This window comes from Oncorhynchus mykiss, chromosome 19 (assembly GCF_013265735.2).
Source record: "Oncorhynchus mykiss isolate Arlee chromosome 19, USDA_OmykA_1.1, whole genome shotgun sequence".
NCBI classification, from domain to species: domain Eukaryota; kingdom Metazoa; phylum Chordata; class Actinopteri; order Salmoniformes; family Salmonidae; genus Oncorhynchus; species Oncorhynchus mykiss.
This window is the reverse complement of record NC_048583.1, coordinates 21,104,348-21,127,631: the sequence shown is the minus strand read 5'-3', so window position 1 is coordinate 21,127,631 and position 23,284 is coordinate 21,104,348. Positions and strand designations below refer to the sequence as shown.

General features: G+C 45.9%; 2 protein-coding genes across 3 annotated transcripts in view; one reads left to right on the top strand and one right to left on the bottom strand.

Annotated features, from left to right (window-relative positions):
* Positions 1-3,605, top strand: part of LOC110497516 (leucine-rich repeat transmembrane neuronal protein 1) — a 4,498-nt gene extending 893 nt beyond the window's left edge. Inside the window, exon 1 of the mRNA XM_021573654.2 lies at positions 1-3,605. This exon is cut by the window's left edge and continues 893 nt beyond it. Coding sequence (XP_021429329.1) covers positions 483-2,066 — 1,584 coding nt within the window. The 5' untranslated portion in view covers positions 1-482 and the 3' untranslated portion in view covers positions 2,067-3,605.
* LOC110497517 (catenin alpha-2) overlaps positions 1-23,284 on the bottom strand; it is a 663,050-nt gene that overhangs the window by 204,313 nt on the left and 435,453 nt on the right. The gene's annotated exons all lie outside the window — the stretch shown is intronic.

The window sequence follows — 23,284 nt, the reverse complement described above, 5'->3', positions numbered from 1 at the left end:
AGGACGAGGGGGGGGGTGGCAAATTTGTACCACACTGGGGTCCTTTTTTAGATTCGTACATAATTAGTGCGGGCACAAAGGGAGTCGCTGAATAGGGGTTGTCCGTCTCTGGATAGGGGTGAGTAGGATTCCTTTCATATGCGATCGCTCGACGAAGAAAGCATTTTTTACCCCCCTCTGCTCGCCTCTTGCCCTCTGATATCTAACATGAGCAAAGTGACTTGCCCTTTATCCCTCTACCCTGTTCTTTTCTTTTTTTCCCCCACACTGGATTCCTCCTCCTTTCTATAAGTAAATACCTTGGGGGAAAAAAACACACGCACAACACAATTCACTACAAGAAAGGGAATACAAAAAAAGTACGAGAGCTGGTTTCCTGCCGGGGAGAGTTTACAAATTACGATGTGAACCATGACAGAATAATAACGGAACGATTCCAATGGACATTTTCTCTGAGGATCTATCAAAGGATTTTCAGGCTGATGGATTTCCTTCTAATTGGTTTGTACCTAAAGTGGCCCCTGAGGAAGCCCCCTGGGTTGATACTGTTGCTGTGGTGCTCGCTGGGCATCATGCTCAAAATGGTCCCCTCGGTGGAGGGCGTCTGCCCACGGTTATGCCGCTGCGACAGCAAGCTGCTCTACTGCGAGGGGCTCAATCTCACCGACGTTCCGCGCAACCTGAGCAGCGCCCTGGGCCTGTCCATGCGCGAAAACAACCTGACGGAGTTGCGCGAGGGCCACTTCGCTGGCCTGTCGCAGCTCACCTGGCTCTACTTGGATCATAACAACATCGACGTGGTGGAGGAGGGCACCTTCGACAGGCTGCGCCGAGTCAAGGAACTCGACCTGAGCACCAACCATATCGAGAGCCTGCCCAATGGCACTTTCAGGCCCCTCCCCAACCTACGCATCCTGGACCTATCGTACAACAGGCTGCAGGCGCTGGAACCCGACCTGTTCCACGGCCTGAGGAAGCTAACCAATTTGCATTTGCGCTACAACGCCCTCAAGTTTGTCCCAGTGAGAATCTTCCAGGACTGCCGGAGCATGCAGTTCCTGGACCTGGGCTACAACCAACTTCAGAGCCTGGCGCGGAACTCCTTCGCCGGGCTCTTCAAGCTCACCGAGCTGCACCTGGAGCACAATGAGCTGGTCAAAGTCAACCTGGCCCACTTCCCCCGCCTCATCTCACTGCGCACGCTCTACATGCGCAACAACCGAGCTACCGTTGTGGTCAGCACCCTGGACTGGACCTGGCCCTTCCTGGAGAAGATCGACCTGTCGGCCAATGAGATCGCATACATCGAGCCGCACGTCTTCGAGAGCGTGCCCAACCTCAAGGCCCTCATGCTGGACGCCAACCGGCTGACGGCCGTGGAGCAGCGCATCCTGGATTCGTGGTCGTCCCTGGGCAGCATCACTTTGGCAGGCAACGAGTGGGAATGCAGCCGCAACGTGTGTGCCCTGGCCCAGTGGCTGAGTGCCTTCCGGGGCCAGCGGGACAGCCAGCTGCTGTGCTCAAGCCCGGACGTGGCGCAGGGCGAGGACGTAATGGACGCGGTCTACGCCTTCCAGCTGTGCGAGGACGGCGGCGACCAGTCCACCACAACCATGAGCTGGTACCCAGGCTACACCGCCAAGGACCAGGCCTGGGGCGGCCCCACGGCCAATCCCTACGATCCGCCAGCCGCCGAGGGCGGCGCAGTCATCACCAATTCCTTCACGGTGACCGTGGCTAACCTCGACGACATAGAGAGCACCATGCAGATCCACAAGGTGGTGACAGGCACCATGGCGCTCATCTTCTCCTTCCTCATTGTGGTGTTGATGCTCTACGTGACCTGGAAGTGTTTCCCGGCGGGCGTGCGGCAGGTGCGCCAGTGCTTCAGCAGCCATCGGCGCAAGCAGAAGCAGAAGCAGAGCATGCAGCAGATGGCCACCATGTCCACGCCGGAGTACTACGTCGACTACAAGCCCAACCACATCGAGGGGGCCCTGGTCATCATCAACGAGTACGGCTCCTGCACCTGCCAGCAGCAGCCCTCCCGGGAGTGCGAGGTCTGACCGACCCTTTGGAGTGTGTAAGGATATGTCTGTGTTTACGTGATTTTGTGTGGATAATATGGACTACTACAGAGACCCTTTTTGGATATATGGGATATATTGGGTGGGTTGGGGTTGTATAAATGAGGATTGAAACCAGGGATCCTGCTATGGACACTATTTACACTGTGTCACACTGTGCTGCTCGCCCCCCCCCCCCCTACTGTGGAGGAGAAGGGTGGAGGACTGACTGAGACCGTGGATTTATTGCTGTGGATCTGAAGGGCCTCTATGGACACTATGGAGACCAGACTCTATTTTGCCTGTTGACTTGACAAACAGAATCACCAGAGATGGAATATTATGTTGACTTTATACAGAATCACCAGAGAGGATTACTATGTTTGTAGGCCCCAACGGTTTCTTCTTCTTCTTCTTCTTCTTCTCTACACCAGGAGTGGATATTATTTCTTACTTCAGAATATTCTGCTATTGTCTAAAGACCACTTGGGGACACACTGGCCCGCCATAAACACACCATTTTTATTGTGGTAATACAACGACAACAACAAAAACACGACAACGACCAAAAAAAATAAAAAATAAAGATTGCAAAGTTGGATTATTAAAAAAAATACAAAAATACGATTATAAAATCAGTGTAAAACATGTTTAAAACGCAAGAGTGGGAGAAAAAAAAGATGCAAGATGCTATCCTATTTCTTTTGTAAACTACGAAAAAATATCATGTTTAAATAAATGAATTGCTATTCACAGTAAAGCCCTTGTGTTGTAAGGAACCTTTGGGGAGAGGGCTGGATTGTGAAAAGAGATGCCGTGCTCGCGTTGGTGGTTGGAAGAGAAAGAGCATTTGTCTGGCGTGCCTACTGCAGTATCTCTAGTTGGTTAAAAAGACAAGGGGCCAGAGGGATAGCCTAGCCATACTTCATTTCAAATGTTAAACCCTCTCCAATCTGAATATCAGATACTTTCTTGATCCCTCATTCCCTATTTGTGGGGGGGGGGGGTATTCAATGTGCTGGCTCGCTATAGATGTTGTGGTTGCTTCCCCCGAATTCCACCACCTTCCCACTTCTCCTCCCTCTCCTCTATCCTTTCTCGATGAAATTGATCTGACCCTTTCTAATCAGGTGGCGGCATTTTCAAGTCACATTCGTATGTCGTCTAAGACATTCACACGGACGATACACAGGCAGAAGCAGAGAGAGAGAGAGAGAGAGATCATGATCATCTGAGGGATGTAAAAAGCTCTGCCTTTGCCTTTTCCTTCGCTTGGCTGTCATGCTAGAGCTTTGCCATCCTTGCACCGCGAGGGACACATCAAAAGGAGGAGGAAAATGCCTCGCCCCACACTATTCAAATCAAAGCGAATTCTAAAATAGGAGCTAGATGAAGAATTGAATATGTGGGCTTTTATCCTTCTTAAAGAGACACCAGTAACACATGACACTGCACATGCCCGGGCCGATGGATTTCCTGACTATGTTCTGCGTGTAATGTTGAAACATTTGTTCTTTCAATACAAGGCTATTTTGGGTATATTTTTCTCTCTGGTTGTTCCTCATTGTGTGAGTGAGAGATGCGTCGACAGAGGGTTTGGTCTCTTGCACCAGTCGACAATTGACATGTAGGTGCTGCTAGGGGGAGAGAAATGAGTGATAGCTAAGGAAAGGAGTGATTGCGGAGGCCGCAGAAAGAAGGTGTAGGCTGCTCTCTAGTGTCCTAACATCAGCAGGAAAGGAAGGGGGGCGGGAGGGAGGGAGGGAGGGAGGGAAGAAAAATACACTAGACTCAGAGCTTCTGCACAGTGTCACAGTATGATTGCATGCGTACGTGTGGTGTGACTGAAATCAGTAAAATACAGCCTACTGTCTGTGTGTTTCTATATTTCTATGATTGCACTGTGCACATGCTGTTACTGTAACTAAAGAGACAGAGACAGAAACAGTGAGTTGTGTGTGTGTGTGTGTGTGTGTGTGTGTGTGTGTGTGTGTGTGTGTGTGTGTGTGTGTGTGTGTGTGTAGTAGTAGTACACTGTGTCCAGCGGTCTCTAGGCTGACCTGTGTTCCTAGACAGAATGCTGCAGCAGCAGCATCAACGTCAGGTCTCAATATCAGGTTAGGAGCTAGGGTTAGATTTAGGGTTAGGGTTCAGGTTAGATTTAGGGTTAGATTTAGGGTTAGATTTAGGGTTAGGGTTAAGGTTAGATTTATGGTTAGGGAAAATGGGATTTTGAATGGTGTGTGTGTGTGCGTATGTGTGCGTATGTGTGTGTGTGTGTGTGTGTGTGTGTGTGTGTGTGTGTGTGTGTGTGTGTGTGTGTGCACATCCTACTCCACATATATTTTTGTACAGAGGCAAAAATAGGCAGATCTATCCATTTGTGTGTGTGTGTGTGTGTGTGTGTGTGTGTGTGTGTGTGTGTGTGTGTGTGTGTGTGTGTGTGCGCGCGTCCTACTCCACATATATTTTTGTACAGAGGCAAAAATAGGCAGATCTATCCATTTGTGTGTGTGTGTGTGTGTGTGTGTGTGTGTGTGTGTGTGTGTGTGTGTGTGTGTGTGTGGCTCAACTGGGTGCAGAGTATGGGCGTAATGTGTTGTGTGTTTGAGTGATGCTGCAGAGTTACAGTAGCATGACACAAACAAATACAATAATATACAAGCAATTACTTAACATACTGTATCGACCTGGCGGTCAAATCATTATGCCTCTAACGTGAAATCAAATTATCACTGCATTTCAACCACCTGCCTCGACGCAAACAGCAAACAGACAGACCTTATGCTTATTGTGATACCTTCACTTTCATATAAATGTATAGTTGCTTGTGCTTTATGAGGGTCACAAAGCTGAGATAATATCAAATGCTAACTAGAAAGGTTCTCAGACTTTATCCCTTCAGCCTTTTGTATTGGCTGTATAAGCCTATACTGTTGTACTAAAGCCTGAACTATAGCCTGTATACAGATGTAGGATCTTCATTTGAGCAGGAAAATAATCCTGCCGCAACAGGAAATGTGAATTATTACGTGTATTAAAATGAATCGACAATTTTGTAGGGGTTGATCCATTTTTCAAAAGGAACAATATGGTCAGAAAGTGGACATTTCTTAAACCTCAAGTTTCCACTACAAGTTTGACATTTCTTGCAACAGGGGTGATCCAATTAAGATACTCCATCGTTAGGCCAGATGGGTGAATGGTTGCAGTTAAACAATATCATGCCCACTAAACTCTTGTGTATACAGTGCCACGTGTAAACGGTACAGTACCAACCTCTAAATCTATTCTGATATCTACCATACGAGGCGTTTCACAGAGTGGAACACGAGACCAGAAGAAAAACCTAAATAGTAACAAGCCGGGAGCAACAACTCAACTAAAATGTGCAGTCTTTTTTTTTGTTGCTGTGTGGAGCCGCTCAAGAGAAAAACAACAACAACCGGCGACGACAACAGTGGAATTTGCCGTTTCAGATTCATGATCTACTTCGTATTCATGATACCTCCCGACCGGGCGGCCCACTTTCAAATCCAAAAATGGCCATGAATCATAACTAGGCATGACATCTGTATGCTAAGTAGGCTAGCCACCGACCGATACAGCCGAGCAGAGCAGGGCAGAGAGAGAGACACATCATAGCGAGATGTGAGATATGCGATATACTGATAGTCGTTTGCCTATTATCTTATTCTCTTATTCATTTTCTTTCCTGATAGTCCCTCAAATCATGCAAACTGCCGGGCCTATATTTAGGCTGTGTTGTCCTGATTTATTTGTATAAATATTCAATGATGCCTTGACACACAGGCTACTGATGGCACCTCCATTTTGTTTCAGTATTTTTAACACGCAATGGTTGGATAGGAGGGAGGCAGGGATTGTTAAGACTACAGGATGCACCCACAGCCCCCCCCCCCCTCCCCCCCCCCCCCTCTATCCCTCCCTCTTTCTCTCTACCTCTATTTGACACTGTGGGGAGGACCAAAACCTGCAGGTGTTTGTTGACCGATTCAGACATGGGGTCATCGCCCCCAACAGGGCATATCACCTCTCCTATAACCTCCCATTATTAACAACCTGATTGATGACACTTAGCAAAATCGATACTAACACAGATGACTGGCTTACCAAATGGACTCGCTTCCATGATCACCTGATGATCCTCTGATTACCGATTACATACTCTTCGACATTTTTCTACATGCTCATGCTACGGCTATTGACCGTCTATGGGAGGGCAAGGAGAAAATAATAATGGTTTATTTATATGGCACTGCATTATTGATATGGCAGCTAATTAGCACTGGTGATGGAGGAGAATAGAGAGAAAGGGGCGACTGGCCGCGATTCCGCTCGCATCGTATCTGGTGTTGGGGGGGGGGGGTTCTGTTTGAAATGGAAATTGTGCGAGGAATCGTGACAATGGTTTCTGTACGTCGGAGAGCACAGCTGTGTTTAAAAGCAGAGAGGAGAGAGGATGGATGGAGGGACGTGTGGTGATTGGGTAATGCACTTGTTAACAGGTTTTGAATCTTCTGTCTCCAAGTTATGTGTGTGTGTGTGTGTGTGTGTGTGTGTGTGTGTGTGTGTGTGTGTGTGTGTGTGTGTGTGTGTGTGTGCGTGGGTGTGTGCGAGTGCGAGTGTGTGTGCGTGCGTGCGTGCATGCGTGTGCATGCTTTCTTGTGTGTGCATACAAGAACGAGATCAAGCCATTACGTATGTGAATGACGAAGACTATGTTAGGGAACAGGATGTGCTGGAACAAAATATTACCGAAACTAAAAGAGAGGATGTTTGGAATGACATAAAGAAAAGAGGAACACATACACACACCCACATAGGGTACGACAGACTGCAGGGTGTTACTATGTGTGAACAGGGATGGCACGAGCCAACTTTAAAGGTCACCCCCACACCTCTCAGAGCAGATAGAGAGACCCAGCAGAGCTCAACACACAGCACAGCTAACAGCTAACAGCTAGCATAGAGCATGTTAAACACAGCACGGCTAACAGCTAACAGCTAGCGTAGATCCTGTTAAACACAGCACGGCTGTCACAACCCATCCGGGTAACACAGACCCATACAGCACATGACATATCTGGATAGCACACACACACCAACACCTTAAATGACAGGGTCATGTAAATGTCATAGACAACCCATCTGACAAACACAGTGCCACGCCTTGAACGGCAGGGTCATGTAAATGTCATAGACAACCCATCTGACAAACACAGTGCCACGCCTTGAACGGCAGGGTCATGTAAATGTCATAGACAACCCATCTGACAAACACAGTGCCACGCCTTGAACGGCAGGGTCATGTAAATGTCATAGACAACCCATCTGACAAACACAGTGCCACGCCTTGAACGGCAGGGTCACGTAAATGTCATAGACAACCCATCTGACAAACACAGTGCAACGCCTTGAACGGCAGGGTCACGTAAATATCATAGACAACCCATCTGACAAACACAGTGCCACGCCTTGAACGGCAGGGTCACGTAAATATCATAGACAACCCATCTGACAAACACAGTGCAACGCCTTGAACGGCAGGGTCACGTAAATGTCATAGACAACCCATCTGACAAACACAGTGCCACGCCTTGAACGGCAGGGTCACGTAAATATCATAGACAACCCATCTGACAAACACAGTGCCACGCCTTGAACGGCAGGGTCACGTAAATGTCATAGACAACCCATCTGACAAACACAGTGCCACGCCTTGAACGGCAGGGTCACGTAAATATCATAGACAACCCATCTGACAAACACAGTGCAACGCCTTGAACGGCAGGGTCATGTAAATGTCATAGACAACCCATCTGACAAACACAGTGCCACGCCTTGAACGGCAGGGTCACGTAAATATCATAGACAACCCATCTGACAAACACAGTGCAACGCCTTGAACGGCAGGGTCATGTAAATGTCATAGACAACCCATCGCGGGGTCATAAATGTTGGCTCCAAAACATAGAAATATAATGTTCCTATTAAAGACACTCGGCATTTTCCGCCTGTCCACACATTGTGGTATAATTGACCTGAATGGAGGTGCCCACTCTAATCATTCTAGTTCTACGGTCCAAACACCACTGACACACTGATGTGTGACTAGTCAGTCAGGACGGCAGCAGTCTTCCACAGTTGTTTACACTGGGGGCTCAAGTCGACGTCAGAGTGAGGGGTCACAGGGAAATCGTCATTGGCTGCGCTGTAAAGGTGAGTGGTTGCGTGACATTCACAGAGGCAGAGACTCGGTGTGCTCTAAGCCAACCACCTTTCCTCCGGGGAAATGGTTTACGTTGTGTGATTAGGAGAGGGTAGTGGTTAGGGGAAGTGTGTGTGTGTGTGTGTGTGTGTGTGTGTGCATCCGTCTGTGCGTCCGTGTGTGTGTGTAAAGTCCATGGCAATAATGCTTAACGAATGAATTACCCTAACGTTCTGTGCACCGGGGTTTCGACCAGGTGCCCACTGTTTTTTCATTGGGGCCCTGCCATGCATAATAAACGCCTCACACCCACTCATAAGCGGATAGGTGGCAAAATCACAAAGTGGGGGCGGGGTGCAGCGGCGCGTGGTGGGGCCGCTGATGATTTACGATGACAGTCCATACTTCATTTTACATGGTTTATCAGGATCGATATTGGAATGATCATCGTTGGTTCTCACAGTGCTCTCACACACACTTCTCGTTGTCTTTCTCGTCACCACGTTCTATTCCGTTTCCATTGTATTCTATTCCATTCCATTATATTCTCTAGCCACTGACTTACGTTGTACAGAAGTAGGATCTTAACTTGAGCCAGTTTGCTCTAACAGTGACATAATCCTGCAGCATCAGGAAATGTGAATTATTATGTGGATTAATGGATTTTCTTTTGTAGGGGTTTGATACATTTTTCGTTACGGCAAATCAAAGTCTGACAATTTTAAGTAGAAATTACAAACTTTAGAGGCCTTTTTAAACTTTGAATACACTACGAGTTTTTGTGTATAGACTACACGGGGCGGTTGTGTGAGTGCAGGCTAGCTACGACATGCAGGCGGCACTGCTCTGTTTTCATCATATAGACTGATTTAGACAGTGGGAGAGAGACAGAAAGGCAATGTGTGTGTGTGTGTGTGTGTGTGTGATGACATAACCACTACACTTCACGTGGACACTGTGTGTATGCTATTGTTAACATCTGGTGGTGCATAAAATGTAATGATAGAATAGCTGGGTCAGAGCCAGTGAGCTAAAACATGGCAACAGCTGGCCCTGATTCTGTGGGGGTCTACAGTCCACAGAGTCACTAATATACTGGGATTACAATACATACTTTATTGTCAGATATGGAGCAGAGAGCAGAGCGCTATTATGACAAGTGTTTTGATCATAGAGAGAGAGAGAGAGATATTATCTCTATGGTTCGGCTGGAATACTATAAGCTCTACCCGGGGTTGCCCGCAAGCTTCACGTTGGATCCATACTCCATACAGATGGACATGGATATGATAGAACGAGGTCAAGCGGAGTTCAAATCCTGTTGTTTTGACGTGAGCTGTTTTTCAGATGTCCATTCCCTGGACAGAGTGAAACAACGAGTGCATTCTGTCATGTTGTGTGCATTGAGGTTGAATTCCGACAGCTTTTTGTTTTCCATTTGTATTTTTTTCTTTCCACATAGTGTTAAATGTGCCAACACGGTAATTGTGTTAAACGTGTATTTGTTAAATGTTTAGCTTCACTTCAGTGTCTTGTCCGTGTTGAATATTTCAAGATGAAAGCGACTGGTGGAAATTAGCCCCCCAAAAGGCACAACACCGGTGCATACTAGGGTAGTAAGTACCGTCTGTGAAAGGATATAATGTATACGCCCACACGTGATGAGATTGATCGATAATGGTCATGTATAGCCTACACATATTGTAGAGAAACACAATTGTGCATGCTTGTATACAGTACACACATAGGAAGGCACGCAGGTACTTGTGCAGGCAGGTATGCAGGCACGCACACAGACGCATAAGCACACACACTACTTTTTGCACCAGCAAAACAGCTCCAAGTGATTTCCAAGTATTCCCCATGCATAAGGGAGAGATACTCTATATGCAATCAAATACAAATCTAAGCAAGGTTTGAAATGATTATGTTTTAGTCAAATCTGTATCTGTTTGGGCTTCTTGCGGTCATCTTGCAGTCTACAAATGATTTGTAAATTATATTCCGGCCGCCTGACCATCTGGTCCAGAAAAAATTCTCCCCCGGCTGAATCTAGTTGTTGATCCCTGCAGTACTGCATACACACGACTGCAATCGACCCACAATCTTAGACCACATGAAAACCACAAGAAATGCCATCGGTGGCTCATTTAAGCAAATCAAGCCAATTCAGGAGGGGTCAAATCTAGTCAACCACGGCAGACCAGTCACGGTCCGTCAACCCCCCTATGACATCACACTTGAGCCCGTAGACCAAAACACCAACTCTATTGTTGGGGGACACAGTCTGAAAGCCTGTTGGGTACTTGGACATGTTTACCGACGATCTGCACAACGAGAAACAAAGGGACGGTGCCAAAACCACCAGCGTGTGACAATCAGTGACCCACGAAACTGTGAAGAAGGCTGATGGGGACTCGGGTTGGTGCGGGGCCAGCGTGACTAAGGGAGCCCGTCCACATTTTGTTTCGAGCGTCTTCTCTACCCTCCTCCTAGCTAAAAGCAGGATCGTAGCGCAAAACATCATACACGTATCACAACAGTCCATCATAGATACCGAATGAATGAATAAATGAATGAATGAACAAACGGATGAATGAACGAATGAACAAATGAGTGAATGAATGCATGAATGAACTAATGAATGAAGGACAATATTTTTGACAACATACTGTATGTTCGTTCCAGAATGGTAAGGAGTGGAAAGTGTGCAGGCTGAGAATGGCAAAGGTAAAAACAAGAGAAAATGTTCAGAATGGTTTTAGGCACAAATGGTGCCCTTATCCTCCCAGTATCCCGTAAATACTAAACAACTACAACATGCACCAGGGAACCAAGGATTATCAACTTATATATCAAATATATCACCACATATGCAAGAATGGAAAGCCGTAGTGAACACTGATACCGTAAACATGACCAATAAGATCATTCTAAAGTTAAACCTACACACTTCATAGATAAAAGGACAACACACGCCTGCAGTTATGACAAATGTCTCCATTTGCTTTGGACGTTGCGTTGAAAAAGCTCTTCCATAGATGGACTGAATTGGAGGTAAGTGAAGCTATACTGCAGCATTGTGGAGATGAGGGCGAACCTATGGGCAGTAATCAGCACATCTAGTTAACGGCTATAAGCTGGTAAAGCCTCTATACTCTATGGACACAGAGTTGAGTACACCACATCAGTTTAGGCGAACTAAAATAGACCGCATTTATCATTCTCTCATTTATCATACTCTCGATGTCATGGTAAACAAATTACAATTCCTCTTGCTCTCCCTCGCATACACTCTCTCTCCCTCTCGCTCTTCCTATCACTCTCTACCTCTGTCTCTCCTTCTCTCCCTCTCTTTCTTCACTATCCCTTTCCTTCTCCTTTCCTCCCTTTTGGCATCTCTCCAGTAGCCAATGAGACCCCCCCCCCCATTTTCCCACTGTCAGATAGATTAAGGAATGATGTCGGCGCTTTACGAGAGCTTATGGTAACAACGTGAATTCCATTGGGCACATGGTCTCTCTTCATTTTGTTCAATGTGGTAATATGATTACATTTGGATGGGCTTCAAACTTTACACAAAAGAGTGGACTTACCTGTTATACAAATTGCATCGGAGAGGGAACCAGATGGGACCGCAGCAAAGGGACATGGGGGGGGGGGGGGGAAAAGAGAGAATAGGCCAACTGGTTAGAATATATTCAGTGTTTTTATCTCGTTCTTTGTAATGGATCAGAACAGTGGAGAGGGCTTGGAGTGGACCATGTAAAACCATCCATATATCAGTCTGTTGGGCCTGCCGGGTGTCTTTGTCGGTGTTGCATTTCTAACACTCGTCCAGGCCTTCGTAGAATCATAAGATCATTTCCAGGACAGAAGAAAGAGCAGCCGGAGAGCCCCACAGACGACTGCCCTGAGATCAGATGAGACCGCCTGGCACGCGCGCGCGTGTGCGTGTAGCGACTTGAGAAGAGAAACTAGAACAGAGACAGAGACGATGGCCTCAGGAGCTGTGGTGGGTTAAAGCAGATGGTGAGCTTCGTGCCTAACCTCTGACGGCCCATCACAGAGAAACAGGCACAGAGAAATGAAATGAAAGGAGCCTGGTTATTAGAAGTGGGTGAAAACAGTCAGGGGGCCTAAAAATGTCCGACAAGGGTGGTTTCAATTGCTGCTGTTCGTTGGCACCACTGTTAAGATATTGCATAGAGATTAATAATGTGACCCCAAACCAGATACACTATTTAGGCCTATAATTTTTTCAAAATGGCCACTCTAGGGGAGGAGCAACGGCTTAAATGAGACTGTTTTTTAGAAGTGGCATAGAAGTCAGGGGCCTTATACAATGACAGAAGCTTATCGTTGTTGTTGTTGTTTACCTTCAACTCAAATTCAAAATGTCAGCTCTCCCAAAAAGCCTCAAAGAGATACAGAGCGAGACACACACACAACGAATGTGAATGTTTTGGGTCGAGTTTAAGTGGGTTTTCTCCTCCCCCCCCCCCCCCCCCCCCCCCCCCCCCCCCCCCCCCCCCCCCCCCCCCTGAATAGGCCTATATAGTTGAGGCTGCTGAAGCTGCGGTTGACAAGCGAGATGGAGTGTTGTGCCAATTTATGTCCTCTGCAAGTCTCCTGATTACATTCATTGGGGCTCCGTGAGAGATTTATGAATACAACTCAGCCAGCAGCCAGTCCCATCCAGAGTCCTGAATAATGGCAGCCTGCAAGATCGCTTTTTCAATTTCTTCCCTTTCCCTTCCCGCCACAAAAGGGGGGATGAATATAAATCCCCACCCCACCCCCCAAAATATTATCTATGGGCACCTGACATCAAAATGTGCTGGGAATTCTGTCACCAACCCCACAGCTTTAAATGGGAGAGCCGGGTATGAAGACCTTGGTGATGTCTGTGGCTTGTTTCTGATTGTGTGCAGCACCAAGCAAAAGTCCCCTCCAATATGAAGCACTCAGGTATTGACGCATGCAAAATGGTGGCCATAGTTTGATGTGAACACACTCCACACACTGGACTCTTGACACGCTTTCTACATGACTGAACGTCTGTAGCCTGTCCATGGCACAACAACAGAACAAATTCCAAATATTAACATATGAAAGCATGTTCATTGTACTTCCTACAACGTGCTATGGTGCTATTCTTCGACTGTAAGACTGCGGCATGCAGTTAGCGCTAACATATAGTCGCGCAGAGTAAATGCACTGTGGTAATTCATGCTGTCCGATCCATAAAAGCCACGCGCTGAGGACAAACAGACCATTTGAATAAGCCTTCAAGCCCCAAGTGGTGCCCGAGTCCCTCATGACTTTTGGGAAAGATAGTGCCGTAGATAAAAAGGAGAATGAAAGAAAGAATAGCTGGAATACAGAGAGTGAGGGGGAGAAAGAAAAAGAGTGTGTGTGATAGTGAAGAGAGAGAAAGAGAAGTTTCCAGGGATAGAGTGCGGGACATTGGACTTCCTCCGCTCTTGTTCTGGACAAAACAAACACATTGGGGCCCCAGCGGGAACCCGAATTGCCTGCTGAATCGTGGGAGCCCATTACAGCTGTGGAGACCGGAGAGCGGGGCCACAGTCAGAGGGAGAGAGAGAAGGCTCAAACTTAAAGGGAAACCACTCAAAAACAATATGCATAAACAGATGATGTCGGAAGTTTACATACAATTTAGCCAAATACATTTAAACTCAGTTTTTCACAATTCCTGACATTTAACCTTAGTAAAAATGCCCTGTCTTAGGTCAGTTAGGATCACAACTTTATTTAAGAATGTCAAATGTCATTTATGTAATTATTTATTTAACAGTAGAGATAATTATTTCTTTCAGCATTTCTTTCTTTCATCGCATTCCCAGTGAGTCAGAAGTTTACATACACTCAATTAGTATTTGATAGCATTGCCTTTAAATTAACTTGGGTCAAACGTTTTGGGTGGCCTTCCACAAGCTTCCCACAATAAGTTGGGTGAATTTTAGCCCATTCCTCCTGACAGAGCTCGTGTAACTGAGTCAGGTTTGTAGGCCTCCTTGCTCGCACACGCTTTTTCAGTTCTGCCCACAAATTTTCTATAGGATTGAGGTCAGGGCTTTGTGATGGCCACTCCAATACCTTGACTTTGTTGTCTTTAAGCCATTTTGCCACAACTTTGGAAGTATGCTTGGGGTCAGTGTCCATTTGGAAGACCCATTTGCGACCAAGCTTTCACTTTCTGGCTGATGTCTTGAGATGTTGCTTCAATATATCCACATAATTTTTCTTCCACATGATGCCATCCATTTTGTGAAGTGCACCAGTCTCTCATGCAGCAAAGCAACCCCAAAACATGGTGCTGCCACCCCTGTGCTTCATGGTTGGGATGGTGTTCTTCTGCTTGCAAGCCTCCCCCTTTTTCCTCCAAACATAACAACGGTAATTATGGCAAAACAGTTCTATTTTTGTTTCATCAGACCAGAGGACATTTCTCCAAAAAGTAGTGCAGTTGAAAAACGTAGTCTGGCTTTATTATGGCGGTTTTGGAGCAGTGGCTTTGCTGTGCGGCCTTTCAGGTTATGTCGATGTAGGACTCGTTTTACTGTGGATATAGATAGTTTTGTACTCGTTTCCTCCAGCATCTTCACAAGGTCCTTTGCTGTTGTTCTGCAATTGATTTGCACTTTTCGCACCAAAGTACATTCATCTCTAGGAGATAGATGCGTCTCCTTCCTGAGCGGTATGACGGCTGCATGGTCCCATGGTGTTTATACTTGCGTACTATTGTTTGTACACACGCATGAATGTGGTTCTTCAGGGGTTTGGAAGTTGCTCCCAAGGATGAACCAGACATGTGGAGGTCTACACTTCTGATGTCTTGGCTGATTTCTTTAGATTTTCCCATGATGCCAAGCAAAGAGACACTGAGTTTGAAGGTAGGCCTTGAAATACATCCACAGCTACACCTCCAATTTACTCAAATTATGTCAATTAGCCTATCAGAACCTTCTAAAGCCATGTCATCATTTTCTGACATTTTCCAAGCTGTTTAAAGGCACAGTCAACTTAGTTTATGTAAACTTCTGACCAACTGGAATTGTGATACAGTGAATTATAAGTGAAATAATCTCTCTGTAAACAATTGTTGGAAAAATGACTTGTGTCATGCACAAAGCAGATGTCCTAACTGACTTGCCAAAACTATAGTTTGTTAACAAGAATTTTGTGCAGTGGTTGAACAACAAGTTTTAATGACTCCAACCTAAGTGTATGTAAACTTCCAACTGCAACTGTATATACAGAAACAAGGGAGATAGAGAGAATGAAAGGGAGGAAAAGTGCACACGGTTGCTTAACAACCCCTTGCTGACATTTAGAAAAGCCACAACCCGGGCACTCAAAGATGACAAATGCGTTGTGAGAGCACACACTCACACACACTGTAGTTTGTCATGTGATCTCACAGTACTCCAGTAGAGAAAGACTGCTAGTGAAGTGGCCAAAAGACGGCACTCTCTTTTTAAAGTTTTCTTTAACAATGGCCACCAACGGCCCCGAAAGACCCCTATCAGGTTTGATTGTTTGTGGTTTATTTTCACCATTGAGTTAAAGCCTAAGGCATTCCAGTTCAAAGTACTGCCATTCCATATAGGTGGTTCTGTGATAGTGGTCAATACCAGTAGTAGTATTTATTGCATTTGAATCAATACAGGTGTTATGCAGTCTTGTGTTGTGTGTATGATATCCAATATTATTGGCCTAATAGGTCTCGGGTTGTCTGAGTCAGAACTTATTTGATATCGGGGCAAGGGGGCTATAATCTTTAAACACAATTCACTCGAAACGGGTTGCAGAAAAAACAGGAAAGGTTTGGGATTAGGTATCCGTTTAGACGGATAGGGGCCTGGTGTGTTTAACAATTTCCAACAGTCATAATCCATGAGAATGTCAAATTCTCAGAGCATTTAATTCAATCACTTTCATAATCAAAATGGTGGCCCGAGTGCTTTGCCGAGGGGCTTAGCGAGAGAGAGAGAGAGAGAGGGAGAGAGAGAGGGAGAGAGAGAGACAATAGAGGGCTGCGGAAGCCATCAGGTCAGGTGGAATGAAAATAAAAACAACACAATAAAGTGGAGCGGGCTGAACGGGCTGAGCCAGCCTCCTGTGAAGCCTCAAACCCTCCAATCCCCCAAAAGGCATTTGATGCGCTCTGCGCCAAGGACATGCAACAGTAAGGTCATGATCAAACACGGGTGGCATACTGAATGAGGCTATCCTCCCAGAGGGGACTTTTCCTGGACCCGGCTCATTGTCTGTCTCCAACTCTCTCCCTGCTTATGGTTTTTATCGCTCCATGCACGTTATCCTAACGTTTCCCCGGCGGATTGTCTTTGGTCCCGACTGATGCACAACCCCCAAGACAACCCCCTAGACAACCCCCAAGACAACACCCTACACAACCCCCAAGACCCTCTTCATCCAGGCTTGAAGATGCAAGCACACATACAGTGCCTTCGGAAAACATTAAGACCCCTTGACTTTTTGCACATTTTTTTTTACATTACAGCCTTATTCTAAAATGTATTAAATATTTTTTTTTTTTTCTCATCAATCTACACACAATACCCCATAATGACAAAGTGAAAAGAGGTTTCATTTTTTAAAACGAATTTGTTAAAAATAAAAACAGAAATAGCTAATTTACATAAGTATTCAGACCCTTTGCTATGAGGTTCTAAATTGAGCTCAGGTGCATCCTGTTTCCTTTGATATTACTTGAGATGTTTCTACTTGATTGTCCACCTGTAGGAAATTCAACTGATTGGACATGATTTGGAAAGGCACACACCTCTCTATATAAGGTCCCACAGTTGACAGTGCATGTCAGAGCAAAAATCAAGCCATGAGATCAATGAATTGTGCATAGAGCTCCAAGACAGGACTGTGTCTGAGGAAGGGTACCAAAACATTTCTGCAGCATTGAAGGTCCCCAAGAACACAGTGGCATCCATCATTCTTAAATGGAAGAAGTTTAGAACCACCAAGGGCTTTCCGCCTGGCCAAAATGAGCAATCGGGGGAGAAAGGCCTTGGTCAGGGAGGTGACCAAGAACCTGATGGCCACTCTGACAGAGCTCTAGAATTTCTCTGTGGAGATGGGAGAACCTTCCAGAAGGACAAACATCTCTTCAGCACTCCACCAATCAGGCCTTTATGGCCAGACGGAAGCCACTCCTCAGTAAAATGCACATGACAGCCTACTTGGGAGTTTGCCAAAAGGCACCCAAAGACTCTCAGACCATGAGAAACAAGATTATCTGGTCTGATGAAACCAAGATTGAACTCTTTGGCCTGAATGTCAAGCATCACGTCTGGAGGTGGAAGCGTCCTGCTGTGTGATGTTTTTCAGCGGCAGGGACTGGGAGACCAGTCAGGATCGAGGCAAAGATGAATGGAGCAAAGTACAGAGAGATCCTTGATGAAAATCTGCTCCAGATTGCTCAGGACCTCAGACTGGGGCGAAGGTTCACCTTCCAAAAGGACAACGACCCTAAGCACACAGCCAAGATAATGCGGGAGTGTCTTCGGGACAAGTCTCTGAATGTCCTTGAGTGGCCCAGCCAGAGGCCGGACTTGAACCCGATCGAACATCTCTGGAGAGACCTGAAAATAGCTGTGCAGCAACGTTCCCCATCCAACCTGACAGAGCTTGAGAGGATCTGCAGAGAAGAATTAGCAAACATTTCCAAAAAACTGTTTTTGCTTTGTCATTATGGGGTATTGTGTGTAGAGAACAAAATAACAAATGATGAGAACAAAATAACACATGAATCCATTTTAGAATAGGCTGCAACGTAACAAAATGTGGAAAAAGTCAAGGGGTCTGAATACTTTACGAAGGCACTGTATGTGCTGGTACTGTACAGGCCTACTGACACAGGCACATGCATTTATGTAAGCAAGATTCAGTGTATTCCACTGTAGACACAATATGCTCTCTCTCGACATGGTTTCTCTCCTGTCTTAAGACACCTCTCTCTCTCTCTCTCTCTCTCTCTCTCTCTCTAGCATATGTACTAAACAAGCACTAAACAATGGAGTGATAACATTCAACTTTGGATGGACACACACATACAAGCACATGTACACAGCGTCCTCTGACAGAAAGTCAAAAGTCACAAATTCCAATTAACTTTGGCTGTCAAAGGTCTAGTCAGAGACCAACCTACATAATAGTGGTGCGTGGGTCAGCTGTTTGTTCACCCCGCCTGCCCGCAATTGTTAAGAACCCATCTGCAAGCGCCTGACTATATGATTAAGTCCCGCACCCAAACTTAACCTGTAAATTTAGAAAATGCGCTATAGGCTAAATTCAAAGAAGGCCGGCGGAACAATTTTTGGCAGGGGGTGCATGATTTTTTCTTGTCTGATTATAATTTCCAACATTTTTGGTAAGCTATTCGTTAGTCAACATCTAAAATTAGACACACGCAGCTTCTCTTCTGTCATATGTTGCCCTAGATGACGAAATACATCGATAGAACGAACGCTTCAATCTAGTTGACATCGGTAAAGTTTTCTATGTCATCTTCTTTCGCGGAGCAAAGACATTGAGGGACAGGGGAGAAAATGTACGAACAAAACAAATGGAAATAACATCCGTTTGACCGGTGTAAGGAAATAGAAAGCAGTGAAAACAACCCAAAATGTTTCAGATGTGATTTCAGTTCGGCTCGGACGCATATTTTATTTGGTTGAAAGATAGCCCTTCTACAGATGGTATTTAACCGAGCATTCGCATTATCTTAAGACGCTGAAATAAATCAACCCTATTTCTCTACCCCTGTTCCCGAGTCATCATTATGCCTTCGATTGGTGTATAATTTTAACGCAATGCTTAATTCTGCAGGAGTTCATATTAAGGCTACGTGAGAGGTTATAGACCTACAGTCTGTGTCCAGATTTCAGTTTCCATTTAACGCATCTGAACAGTAAGCTACAGTTCCATTGACGTGCCTATTTGACGTCCCCGTCTTGAGGCTGTCGAATTTGCACAGCGCCTCACAATCATCACACATAACACAGCCCGCGCTGCCATCATCCTCTTTAACCACTTCACCAAATCTTTCCCAAACACTACCTTTCTGGCTCCTCCCTTCTCTTTATTTTCAACTCTACTTTCGCAGCTTTTCCGTTATTGAATTCAACTCTGACATTGTCCTTGGCCAATCTGTTGTGGCTGGAGCTCTTGGCTTATCACTGCGTGCTAGGGATGTGGGACCGAATACTGACCTTTAGACCACTTTATCACACTTTAACTGAATGCCAATGGAAGTAGATGACCGTATCAATAATGACTGCATTGACACTGTGTTATTGTTTCAGTTTCTATGACAACTGTTGTAAATTGACACGATAGGGGTCATGTTACGTGATTATCTTTGCCTGGGCTTGTTGAAACAAATGTGATAACAGCCTAGTACATCCATATGCAACAGTGGTGGGTGAGCATCTGCAAATAGAAAAGGATAAAGGAAAAACACAATGGTTCATTACGGCCAATATTATTTCCTTGTTTGAAATGTTGGGATCAGTGTGTGGGAGTAGTGATGTGAGCGTCTGTGTTTAAGTTGTTACTAATGAAACCCGAGGGTCCCCGATGACAATGAAGCGGATGTTAGATGAGTGTGTTTGGTTGTGCAGCTCCTTGCTATTTCACAACACACACACACACACATACACACACACACACACACACACACACACACGCACACACCAAGACACACACAGACACACAACCACAAGACACACGCACGGACGTACACAGGCATGCACACACACTCGCACACACACACACAAGCGCGCACACACACTCAGCAGAATGAACTGCTCACAGTTCCACCTTGGGGAGGCCTAAGCCCATTTGAATGGAAAGGTGAACCCGCCAGGCAAATGCACACTGTCAGATCTGTCAAACGCCTGTGATGAATGAAGATGTGTCTGCCCCACCTCTCCCTCGGAGAAGCACAGGAGACACACAGGGAGAAAAAGGTGTGGGTTACTAATCACATCCCATTTTGACCATCTGTGCCGTCACTAACGCTTTGAACTTGACGTGTCGGGCAGGATCCTTTTCGTCTGTCTGTTGGTGGTGCTTTTCGTTGATGAAATATGAAAATCTCTGACGTGTGAGTGTTTGATGGAATGCATGACAATGGCGAACCTGGCGAGCAGAACAGTACAATGCTACTGGTAAGGGTTTTGGGCCGTGGTGTTTCTAATAGGCAGCTTTTCAAGGTTGAATGTTAAGTGGAGGCCGTATAAAACACATCTTCATGACAGGGCCATGAACAGTACCCATTAAATGCATTATACTGTTAGAAAACTCTGATATTTTGCTTGTGTTTGGTATTTATTATTTATCTATGATTTGTACAGTGGATTTGGAAAGAATTCAAACCTCTTCACTTTTTCCACATTTTGTTACGTTGCAAAATGTTTTTTTCCCCCCCGCAACAAGACCTCATAAACAGAAGGGACCTTATTTCATGACCAGAACATGAACTGAGAAAATAATTAACTTAACATGAACTGAACCGAGTACAGAACAGCAAATAACAGAAAACTAAGAAAGTTACGAGTGGTAAGAAAGAGGGAGTGGGAGAGAGAGAAAGAGAGAGGGAGTACACAAGCGAGAGAGATGATATAGAGATGGTAATAGCGACAGAAGGCAGAAAGACAGAGAGAGAGAGAGAGAGAGAGAGAGAGAGAGAGCGAATGATAGTAAGGGGAAAAAAAGGAGAGTGGGAGAGAGAGAGTAGGATGAACGAGGCCAAAATCCAATGGAACCAGATGGCCCCCGGAACAAGTAGCGCCTGAGGCGCCCGCCTCCTCCCCCACAATCCTCAACGTGAAGCAACAAAGGTGGAGGGCACTGACACACATGAGACAGGCCCTGGCTGACTCTCATTTCGTTTTCATCTGTGTCTGGAGGTCCTCTGGGCAAGAGGCAACATTTTCTGAGGGAGAACCTGTTGGGGAGAAATGGTAGACGCTAGGGTCAGCTGTTTTTTTTTTTTTTTAGAGTGAGGAGAAAGGTGGCGTGAGAGAGGCAAGTAGTTTGAGGGAAAGGAGGGATGGACTGACGTAGAGAGGGACAGCGAGAAAAGGAGGAGGACCATTGTCTACAGTGCGCTGTTTACAAGCACAGGGTGCCAAGCACTGAGGTTCCATTCACTCAAAGGACTGGCATATTACTACATTTTACGGCAACACTTTTTCAAAAAAATGTATGGAGCATATAGCTTAGCAGACTGTGTAGCAGCTGTAGCACCACTGTGTCTTACCTCGTTCTCCCTTCACGCACCACTACTGAAGAGATTCAACAAGGCAGGCAGCCTAGTGGTTAAGTGCATTGGGCCAGTAACAAAAAGGTTGCTGGTTCGAATCACCAAGCCGGCAAGGCCTTGAGCAAGGCAGTTAAACCCCAACAACAACTGCTTGACGGTCACCAATGACATTGATTAGGGCAGCCCCCCCCCCACCACCTCTCTGATTCAGATGCAGAAGACACATTTCGGTTGAATACATTCATTTGTGCAGCTGACTACTGTAGCTATCCCCCTTTCCCAATAGCAACAGGAACTATGGGAAAGAAAGCATCTGAAGAAAGCAGCGACAACAAGAAAAAAAGAGAGTCACCAGAAACAAACTGAAAGATTAGCACGCCAACCCAAACGAGTAGCTCGTCCAAGAGGGCGTTGGCGATACAGTATATACATACACAGAACAAATGGTTTCATTTCCGCGGACGGAGCAAACCACAAAGGCAATCAGAGAGCCACCTCTCACACCTCCCCTTCGCTCCTGCAGCTACACACACAGGGGCACGCATACTGTAGACACATGCACGGCCTGAAATTAAATCAGAAAAGCCATTCCATTAAATTGAACTGTAATGCAATAGTCGCAATCATTCAGAAAATTCAAACGAAAGAAAATCTCTCGTTGCGGCAGGCTCCTGTCCCCGGCACGTCGAATAACTCTGCGCCATCAGGTTGAGCCTAGTCAATTCCTGTTATTGACTGTAGAAGGCACACCAAAGACACTGCATGTACACTTCTGTAAATGCAACACTCCCAAAAAGTATTTTGTAAAATGTTTTGCCTTGGTTTGTGCCTTGGTGTCCCTGCTTCACTTTACATGACTGGAGTGCAAACAGCATACAATATATCATGACATCTACACAATTCTGCAGACCAAAGATGTTTGTATAGGTGGACCCAGCGGTAACCACACCCACGATCCTGCAGGCTCCGTGCTCTACCGACTGAGCCACATGGAACCACATACAAAGGGGACAGAATGTCGGAGATCTGCATGCTTGTACATGAAACGCCTCTTTTCCCTGTTACGCAGGGCCAGAAGGTAAATACCAGCACCACATGACAGATCAAACATGTCATACTATGTTAGTGTACGTGCCGAGTAGAGCATATGGGCCTCGGTAGGGGTTAGCGAGGAGTATAGAGTGCAGCATGGTTTCGGTGTCTGCTCTCTGTTCATAGTTTGCTTGTGAGCTAGGTCGCTTTGAGAGCCTCTTGATCCCTGACTAATCTCCTGCTACAGTGTGTCTGTCTGTCTGCCTGTCTGCCTGCCTGTCTGTCTGTCTGTCTGTCTGTCTGTCTGTCTGTCTGTCTGTCTGTCTGTCTGTCTGTCTGTCTGTCTGTCTGTCTGTCTGTCTGTCTGTCTGCCTCTCTGTCTGTCTGTCTGTCTGTCTGTCTGAGCCAGCAGCAATAGCAGCACCACCTCTCTCTCTACATATTTAGGTCAAATAGGGTATTTCCCCCCCCCCCCCAACTGCTACTTCCATCCGCACACTCCCCAGAAATATGCCCAAACAAATAGGACAATGACACAAGCACGCAGATCTGCTAAAGGGACACGACAAAGCAAATGAAACCAAAGCTAGTGTTGTTGTAGATGCCCATAGAATACCTCCC